Here is a 10,352-nt window from a genome sequence, read left to right on the forward strand (position 1 = left end):
ACGTAAGAGAACTCAACACCTGCCTGCGTGCTTACGCGCATGCGTAAAGAAAAGTTCTGTGGCGCTAGCTCGCTCCGCCGCTAGTCACCTTTTACCAGCAGAGAGGGAAGTAACGTCTGGGGGGTTTAAAGAAACACTCAATCTGGAGGCAACCTCAAAGAATTGAAGTGGTCTACCGAGGTCTGCGGGACACGGTTACTATCCACTCCGGAAGAAACTCAACGTGCGGGGAAATGATCACGAGTGCGCGGAAGTTTGTGTTTACTGATGTTGTAGTAGCTAGCTAGTTGGCCCTGTTAGCTTGTTAGCGACGAAGGTGGACTGCTGGACTTTAACATTTAGCCCAACTTAACAGGCAAGTTTAATAACTGACATTCTCCTTTTTATATCCTAACATTAAAACTAAAACGGTGTGTTACATGTTGCTGTCGGCTCGTGGATTTGGCAAACTGTTGTAACGGTCGGGCCACGAGCTTTGGATGTTGTGGGCTCGTGTCACTCACAGCCCTGATGCATGAGGAGAGAACACGCGCATGAAGACACGCTCTGACAGGTACAGATACAGGTATCATCTCGACACTGACAGGTACAGATACAGGTATCATCTCAGCGCTATCGGACATCCAAGCTTCCCTGTTTTGCCGCTACGGATGCGCATCCTAGAACCTGCGACCCGTCCTCCACATCGGACCTAGTTCATCGTCTTCGTCCGTGATGGGCCCCCTGCTCAGCTAGTGGAAACAATCTGCAGCCCTCTAACCATGGGAGGATGTGTGGGGAGATACTGGGAAGGCTGGGAGGACACACAGAGCCGAGGCTCGTCCAGGAACGGTGGGCGAGGAGGTAAGACTAGTGTGTGTGTGTGTGTGTGTGTGTGAGGTGCTACACTAAATTAAAACCAGTTAAAAATCTGTTATTCTTGCAACACCACTACTTTTTAACTTCCTCTTTTACCACTTCCACATTTATCCCACGTGAAGGCAAAATATGCTGCTTTCGACATATTGTTCCAGTGTAGTGTGTGCTGCTGCGACAAAGGATGTCAACTTTAGTGCATCAGTATTAAGTATACAGACACCCAAAACACCACTAGAGGTGGCTGAGGCTCACTGTATCCAGGTGTATTTCACTCCTGCATCAGACTCAAATGAATCTCAGGTGACCACCTATGATTGGGTTTCCCCTCCTTGCGCCTCCTTTTTAGATTTCCCCCCCCTACACTACACCTCCACCTGCCTCACATTGCACCTATAACAAGGCCGACTTGTAAGCTTGTTGGGCCAACTGCTGTCTTAAAAGTGTCAGTCTGGGAGACGTGTGAATGTGGCTGTAGTGACCGCGCAGGAGGTTGTTGTCGCTGTAAACAGGGAAGCGGGAGTTATAGTGATTCTCAAAGTATATTATTCACATCAGGGACTTGAGGTCGTGTCCATTAGTTACGCACCTTCCTGAAAGATGACATTCGTCTAAATATAAACCCTGCAGAACTGTTAGTTTTGTTCTCTCGCACATGTCTCTGATGGTGACGGATGGAAATGTTATATTTACAACCAGACTGAACTGAATGACGCACGGCGTTCTGAGTCTGTGCCACACAACAATATGTAGATATTTAGCATTATTATACATGGTGTGACTCATGAACATACTTGCTGTTTATTGGATTATTAGAGGCTTTACAGGTTTATGAATGTTATTAAACTCACTTAAGATGGGAAACAACCTGAAGCCGTCTTCTGAGAACATCTCTGCTGACGTCAATAAGTTCCAGCAACACAAACGACAACAAACAACAAGATCTTATTTTACTCAAAAGTACAAAAGGGGAAGTGATTTTATTTCAGCTCATTGCTTTACTGTCGCGTTCAGTAACTCTCTATAGTGAGCGTCTGTTATTCATTAGGATGCAGGTTCTGTCCCCTTTTGTTTCCTCCAACTTTACTGATGGAAAGTTTTTCCGTCCGTCTCTTTCCAGCAGGATTTGTCTCCAGTTGACATCAGAAAGACATTTCTTCTCAAAAGAATGATTCCAGCTTTTGTTGCACGTTAGTATCAGTGGAAGTTCAACAGCTTCCACAGATCTTTAGAGCAGAACACGACCGTAAACATTATTTGTCCTTCTTTGTTTCCTTCCAAAGTGCCAAATGGAAACACAATGTAAAGTAAGAGCCTTCGCAGCCGAGCTTCCCCAGGCTTTGGCAGTGGCTGGTGGTAATTTCCCACCCTGATTGGTATCAACAGAAACTCCCTACGAGACCAGGCTTGGATCAAAAAGGACAAGTTGCATCATGTCCCGCTGCGTCATGGACTGGCTTCTCTTAGCGGGACTAAATCTCTGCTTGACGCACCTTTATGCAGGCAGACAGGCAGGCAGACAGGCAGGCAGGCAGACAGACAGGCAGACAGACGTGTGAGGGGATTATGTAGAATGTGGTATTTTCTCACGTAATAGATTTAATTTCACATCTTCATAACCCCCTCTGTACATATCTCCATTACAATCTGTTAAAAGCAAACGAACAACAAGAGCAATATTGGGAGAAAAGACTCATAAATGTACAAAACAAATACAATAAGAGTATAACAAATGAGTGTGCAGTTTTACACATTGTGATTTGTCAAAGCATAGTTTGAAATGACCGTTGAAGTAATTACACTTTAAGCTTTGTGTGTTCGCTCAGATCTGTCGGCTCTGGTAGGTCACTGGTAACATTTGAGATATTTAGTGCCGTCTTGTCACTAATTAAATGTAATTAGTCATTTCTGCTGAGAACGTTAACATTATGTTGGATGCTGCGAAGGACTTTGTCAAGTACTAAGACTGACTTGATCTGTAGCTGCACAAAGTTGTGGTGATAAGATAACCGTGTGTGTGTGTGTGTGTGTGTGTGTGTGTGTGTGTGTGTGTGTGTGTGTGTGTGTGTGTGCCCTGAGGAAATGCATAGTTTAGTCCGTGTCCGGTTAAAGGACGCACTTCCCCTTCTATCTGCTGTTGATCTGCACCAGTTCACCGACGTCTGATTTGAAAGCGGAACACAGAAAACACCCCACATTCATGACTGGCCTCATGTCGGGGGAATGTGAGAGGCTGTAAAATGTGCTTGCAGGGGCCAAAGAAACACGATGTGTCGAACGTGGTTTTCCCAGGAGCAGGTAATCCTTTAACCGCCACCTCTTGGTTGTTGGGAGTGTTGTGTTGTTTGTATCCTGCAGCTGTGAGAAGCCGGATATGAGCCTCATACTTTGTTTATGATGTATTTCATGAACGCTCGTAAAGACAACACACGAGCCCAGCTGTGTGTGTGTGTGTGTGTGTGTGTGTGTGTGTGGATTGTAACTGAGATGCATACTAGTGCTCTCAGGTGGACGAACGTATGTAATGGCGGTGCAGCTTCTCGTTTTACATTTTGGTTTATTTCAGCGGCTTTCAAAGTCACACAATGTAGGTTCCCTCAGATAAAATGGAAACAGTTGCCCCTGCACACGCACGCACACACACACATGTTATAACTCCAGCTTCTCAAATGACCGTAATCTGAAGAGTTTTTTTGGTTGGATAAAAGAAAACATTTGGACATTTTCACTATTTTCTGATTATCTAACAAATAATTGTTACTTTGGTGCCTCTCAGTTTGAAAGTCTCTGGTGTAGTTTGTGTGTTTTGACCATGGGAACTGGAATAACGTACGTGCACGTGTACCTGTGTGTCTTATGTTGCAATGTATGGACCACGTTAGGTTAGATGTTGTACTTTAAACCCCACTTATCTTCTACACAGACGCCACATGTCCACTACCACTTTGTGTGGTAGTGAGGAAGCCCCACTTGCTTCTTTTGGGATTCACTCCTCCCAAGTGTTAATCCAATACCACCCCATGTCCTCCAAATTACTCCTCCTAAGCCGCCTGCACTATAAATAATTAGTTTGAAAGAAATGCAACCTCTTGTTCGCGTCTCCTTCGTACTTTCCATCCCTCTGACTGGCATCTCTGCCTCAGGCGTGTGGAGGTATACGTTCAGGCAGGTTTAGAAACTGTCTTTGGTAGCACTACAAATGTAACTTGTGAGGTGAGGTGTCACACGGTGGGCGGGACTCGTGGAGTTAGATGTTTAGCGGCTGAACGGGATCAGATCCTGAGGCCAGCGTGTCGTCTTTGTGTTTGACCCTCAGACCTCCACTAATGGAAGTGCTCTCCTGGCCAAGGTGTGCTGTGTTAATACTGAATGGTGGGAAACACAGGTAGGGTTACGAGACATGTATAGACTCCACAGGCTTCATGCATATTGCAAACTCAGAATGACCTCCTAATTTTAGATTGGGATGACATGCGGTGGAGGGGGGGGGGGGGGGGGTGACGTCTAGCGTTTCTCTCTGCTCTGTTAATGACACGAGATGATGGCACAGGATATCTCTCACAAGGGAACATCATGTTCTTCGTTAATCGATCTGCCCGCTCTTTGCATTATGTGGTGCACATTTACACACGGTTGAGCATTAACAACATTTCCATAAGTTCCATCGAGTAAGAAGATGCTTCGTCCAGATGATGGAGGAAACTGTGCACCATTATTTAAACACTGGTTTAGTGTTATTACAGCTCTCCTGGGACCCTGGGACGGTTTTGACCAGATGTTTGTTAGAGAAACGCTGACTGTAAATATAACAATAGCGAGTAAACTGCACAGATCTTGTTCCTCACCTGTAACAATCCTCCCTCCCCATCACAGGACGTAACGAGCCTCTAAAGAAAGATCGACCCAAGTGGAAGAGCGACTATCCGATGACGGAGGGCCAGCTGCGGAGCAAGCGGGACGAGTTCTGGGACACGGCGCCGGCCTTCGAGGGCCGCAAGGAGATCTGGGACGCCCTGAAAGCTGCAACCGTGGCCCTGGAATGTAACGACCACGACCTGGCCCAGGCTATAGTGGACGGAGCCAGTATCACGCTGCCACACGGTTAGCACATTGATCAAGTTCAACGTCTTACCTTCTCGTGTCTGGAAACGCAGAGAAACAAAATTGTCCCGTTTTCTTGGACACCCCTCCCCAGGTACTCTCGCAGAGTGTTACGACGAACTGGGGAACCGCTACCAGCTGCCCGTCTACTGCCTCGCTCCGCCGGTCAACCTCATCTCAGAGCGCAGCGACGACGACCCCAGCGATAGCCCCGAACCTCCCGTAGCCCCCAAGAAGGAATTCCAGCTGAAGGTACTGAGACGCACCTTAAAGACTTATTTAGTTCTTTCTCATTTTATGAGAGTTGAGTCTCATGTTTGTGTGTTCTTCGCCCACACCTCCAACACGTGCAATATATCTGTCGATAGCAGTAATCCAAGTTCCCCGGGCTCAGCTGCAGCCGTCACAATGACAGCGACACTAGTGTTGTGCTTTTGTAGAATGACACTGCAGTGGTGTCTTCGTTGGTTTGTTTCTGACTAATAATAAAGTTATCCCACGAAGTATTCTGCTTTTTAAAGACATTTCAGAGCGACAGTTGAAAAGGTAATTCGGTACAGCGTCACTGTCGACTGGTATTAATCTTCACACTTCCTGTCCGCTGTAGGTACGACTGTCTACGGGCACCGACCTGCGCCTCAGTGCCAGCATGGCCGACACCATCGGGCTGCTGAAGAAGCAGCTGCAGGCCCAGGAGGACATCGACGCCGCCCACCAGCGCTGGTTCTTCTCCGGGAAGCTGCTCACGGACAAGACGCGGCTGCAAGACACTAAGATCCAGAAGGACTTTATCATCCAGGTCATCGTCAACCCGCAGGCCCTCCGAGCCCCCAAGCCGTCACCCACCACCGCTGCCTCTTCGCCTGCGACTGAATAACCCCGGAGGACAGGCGGCGCAGCAGGAAGTGAGGTGGGCGGCGGACACTTAAGGACCAGAGGAGCCTCCTATTGCTGGATAACTTGTGCTTTCTGAGAACAGCCGCTGTTGCTGAAATAGAATCGTACTACGGAGGTACAAAACTACTTTGGAGCAAAAACATGAGGGAGAAACTCAAAAGTGCTGCTTTCTTTCATCTACCATGTGTCATTGTATTATTTTTGCAGGGGGGGGGGGTCCGCTGTGTTCTTTAATTGAATCCAGTCACCACACTAACGCTGGAGATCTCGTCCCCTCGTCTCTTTGAACCCTCTTGAATTAAAAGCAGAACTTCAACCACATGCAAGAATGTGCACGTCGTGCTGCACGCGCACGCTCTGCCCTCGTATCTGCACTAACGCTAACTAAGTGCCAATGGAAGGAATGCAGAGTCGCTGGTTCTAACGCACATTTCTCCTGTGTGGACTGAAGCGGGAGGGGAAGGCAGAGCGTGAGACACTGAACCTTTTCTTCTTTCCTTCTGTCTTTTATTGAGGAAATAATGTTAACCGAGCTTTTTTTGCACATTTGAAGATTATTACTATACTTTTGTGGTAGTTTGTGTGCCTTCTACAAGACGAAACAGAAAAGGGTTAATGTCCTAAAAGACGCTGGTTTTACCGCTAGGCCTATTTTTTTAGATTCAGGAACTCTTAGATCAATACAAGCTGTAACTGCTGCCTTTTGTGTGTGTGTGTGTGTGTGTGTGTCCGTGTGTGTGTGTGTCCGTGTGTGTGTGTGTTTGGCCGGTATTACACGTTTCAGTTTGATGTAGCTCCCAGAGACGAGACTGTTTCCCTGGTCATAGCTTTGCAGTCAATCATATTGTATATGGAAAGAGAAATTCCTATGCTAAAAATATGGTCTTAAAAGCTGCATTATTGACCCCTTAATGACCCCCAGACCACCGGGGGGCAGCAACACAGCCCGAACGTAGTCAGCTCAGTTACTTGGGGCTTGTTGTCCCTTTGTCTCACCACCTGATGAATGTAGATCCAGTATTCATTGGCCTTTCTCTGCTCCACGTGGTCCAGTCCCTTCAGAAGACAAACATCTCGTCACATTCGTTGGATGTTTGACTTTCTTCACCAACATACAGGCGGCTTGTGTGAGTTGTTTTCTAGAAATGTCTGCCTTCAAGTTTTTCTCTGGGTGTGGTGAGAGTGTGGAGCGGTGAACCAAAACAATGAGCCGAAGGCCGCAGATAACCGTCGAATCAGGAGTGCGACGACTCGCGGCGGAAGTAATTAGTTTTAGTGTTAATATAAAAGATATTGCGTAATATTAGACCTTTTTACACATAATTTATCATTTCGCTTTTTGCGTACGGAAGCCCAGAGAGGAAGGTGATTTTGTTTTTATAAAAATAATATATATTGTGTGTTAGCAAGTACATGGGGACATTAAAACGGAGTGCTATAAGTCCCATTAAGAACATGGTGCACTTCAGCCCCTAGTGGCCAACATTAGTAGTACAACACACACTTAGAAAGATGATCCTGACAAAAGAAGAAGAAGAATTCACCTGGCAAAACTCATGTTCTCCTGTTTAGTGAAAGAAAACAATTTAAATCAGAATTGTATTTATTTATTTTTCCTCACAGACATTAGACTTTTAGTTTTTGTTTACAAGAGAAAGGGAGAAAAACTGTAACCACAATAAAAGAATTGACTCCACTCTGAGCAGAAACATTCAAATGAACAACTGTTAATGGTTTTTAAATGGGTCAGGTGAGGTCTTCAGGTAGGGAAGAGGCTCGGTGGGACATGTGGCGTTGCTTATATAAAATAAAAATGAAATAAAAAAGCCATTTCGTCAGTTTGACGCTGAGCAGTAGCTGCCTTTCAGCCTGTGCACAGTACGGCTTCTGTGATCATCGCTGTGCAGCAAAGATAATTACTCTGACTTGTTCCTGCAGCTCAAACTAAACAGCCTTGAATGTGTGTCGGCAGCTCAGGGCCGAAGTTCCCATTAGGCCCGACGGTCTGCGTGGGGACATTCACACTGCAGCTCAAATTGCACAGTTGTTATTCCTCCATCACATGTGACACATCAGAGTTTTGTCTGAGGACTGTGAACATCAAAATAAATACCACAGCTGCATTTAGTTTGCCGCTCCTACGGATCACATGGACATGCATGAGACATTAATGTTTGACTACATGGCAGCTTTCCTGAGTTTAATCATAGCAGTGAGACTTAACCACCTCAAAGTTTTATTTTAAATATTCTTTTGTCTCTTTTCTTTCCAGTTTCATCCTTGAAGCTCAATCACTTTGTTATTTCCAGAGCTTTTATTTTAATTTATGTTTTGCTTTCCTTTTTACCTTCCAGTCTTCTGGGGATATTTCTTAATCGTCGTGAATAATCACTTTCCTCTGTATGTGCAATACAATAGACGTAGACCTCATTGTGTCATAGAGCACCAGCGACGCTCATTCTGCAGGTTGAAGCCTGCTGCGGTCTGTTGCCTCCGTCGACTCTTCCAAATGTTCTCGTTTGTATTCCACGCTGTCGTCTTCATGTTTTATCTATACATTAAAAATGCATCTCAGTGTCTCCGCTGTGAAGGTTAGGGTGTCATCAGAAGCTCTGTTGACAACTTTTATCGATGGCGTCTCCTATGACATCGTCCGTGCTGAGGGGGGGGGGGGGTCTGTCCTCACGCTGCTGTCTGTCCCTCTGCAGATGGCAGTGGTCATCATGTCAGACTATATAAAGGTACAACATGTTACTACAATGTAAAAGGGCTTCAGGGACTTTACGGTGTCCCTCAGAGAACCCCACAGGGCCCCCCCCCCCCCTCATTGATGGTTGTAGCACTAGCAATGCAATATGGAGTCACAGAGCTGAAGAGGGAGAGGCGTATAAATGCACGATAACGGCCCGACAGTAGTGATCCTCCAGCCCACCACAGAGCGTTTCCCGATGCAGACTGAGTTGTAGAAGAAAATAACTCCCAGAATGCTTTGCAATCTGCAACATGGCCTCCAGAGTGCGGGGCAAAGAAGCCCGTACATGTGTATAACTTTGCAAATAATGTTCAAATCTATTGGAATATCCTAGTTTAATGTAGATGTAGGAATATGTACATGGTTCCCACAGGTCCTTGAACAATCAAGGCCTTGAAAGTTTTTAAAATAGTTTAAATTGATATATTTTGTGAAAGAATAGAAATTGAAGTTCTTTTGATATTTCTTCTATGAACTTCTGTAAAGCCTGCTAGTTGTCAGTGTTGCGTTGGGTCCTTGAATTTGAGGAAATATGGGCCTGGAAAGTCCTTGAATTAGATGTTTAAAAGGTGTGGTAACCCTGGAGGGAATTGCATCGTTATAACAAGTATTTTGGAACAACTCGCAATGTCAATAGTTCCCTTTTTAAACGACGATGTGAGTTCCCATGTCCCATGTGTGAAGCTGCACGTCGCTGCTCACCTGCTGTCAGTGCACGGCAGATATTTCTATCTGCTAATAATAATTTCTAATATAATTGGTTACTGATGACGAGTGGTGTCCCGTTTCCTTGCTAAAGATTTCAAGGCCTCGGGGTCGAGTGTTGTCCCCGACTTGATAAAAGAGCCTCAAGGTTACTTTACATTTACAACCTCCAGTTCAGTGAAAGGGACAAAAACAGAAGGTTTAAGAAACGTATCTGGGATTTCCGTAAGCTGGTGTCTTATTTTACTGATTTACCCTTTTAATTCAGATTTTAAGCAAAGTTTCTCCCAGATTTTGACCCAAAACATTTTTTTTTTCCTCCTTTCTTCCTTCGCTGTACACCCACTCATACACCCATTTTAGTTTTCTAGTGTTTCAATGCAAACGAACACCAATCAGATCTTTTCCTGCACAGGTCCACATCTTAACCGGTTTATAAAAGCCATAAAATAACAGGAATATTTATTTTACACACACATGACAACCTATACCACTCCATACATCTCTACTCTTCTTTAAGAACTCAAATTCCCAGAAGGCATTGCAGTTAAATAAAGCCTTCACACATAAACAGCCATAGAGCACTCGCTAAAGAGAAATGTTTTTTTCAAAATGTCCCATAAAATGTGTCTGTATATTTAGTGATGACATGGACGTTTCTTGATGATTGACGCCTCAATGTATTGTACCATCGCCGTGTTCATTTATATGCTGATTTCCTTTTCAATCATGTTTTTAAACTGTTGAATAAAATTTAGTGTGAAAAATATTCTTCTTTTTTCCTGATTAAATGAGCCTAAAAGTGGTGATTCTTTTTAGTTTTACAGCAAAACAATGCAAGAGATAATATTTATATTTACCACAAGATGGCGCTCTGCTCCTGTGCAAATACTTCTGAGAGGTGAGTGGATGCAGAGCGATGCAACACACACACACACACATCACGCACACACACAGCCTCAACATATACCTGCATGATGATTTACACTTTGTGTGTTTAAAATGTGCATCATGGAAAAGTAGATTTCCACAAAAGACACAT

At 44.9% G+C, this 10,352-nt stretch overlaps 1 protein-coding gene across 2 annotated transcripts; it reads left to right on the forward strand.

Moving 5' to 3' along the window:
* Window positions 1-77: 77 nt before the first annotated feature.
* On the forward strand, window positions 78-10,079 carry ubtd1b (ubiquitin domain containing 1b). 2 transcript variants are annotated; one of them, XM_029455584.1, is made up of 5 exons: window positions 786-843; window positions 2,946-3,153; window positions 4,729-4,956; window positions 5,051-5,208; window positions 5,564-10,079. In XM_029455584.1, exons 2-5 carry the CDS (start codon window positions 3,096-3,098, stop codon window positions 5,831-5,833), a joined length of 714 nt encoding a protein of 237 aa, XP_029311444.1. In that variant the 5' UTR covers window positions 786-843; window positions 2,946-3,095; the 3' UTR covers window positions 5,834-10,079. The 2 variants fall into 2 exon arrangements, with proteins under 2 accessions (XP_029311443.1, XP_029311444.1); XM_029455583.1 differs by lacking the exon at window positions 2,946-3,153 and having other exon boundaries at window positions 78-843.
* The last annotated feature ends 273 nt before the right edge of the window (window positions 10,080-10,352 follow it).

Source organism: Cottoperca gobio, chromosome 19, assembly GCF_900634415.1.
Source record: "Cottoperca gobio chromosome 19, fCotGob3.1, whole genome shotgun sequence".
NCBI classification, from domain to species: domain Eukaryota; kingdom Metazoa; phylum Chordata; class Actinopteri; order Perciformes; family Bovichtidae; genus Cottoperca; species Cottoperca gobio.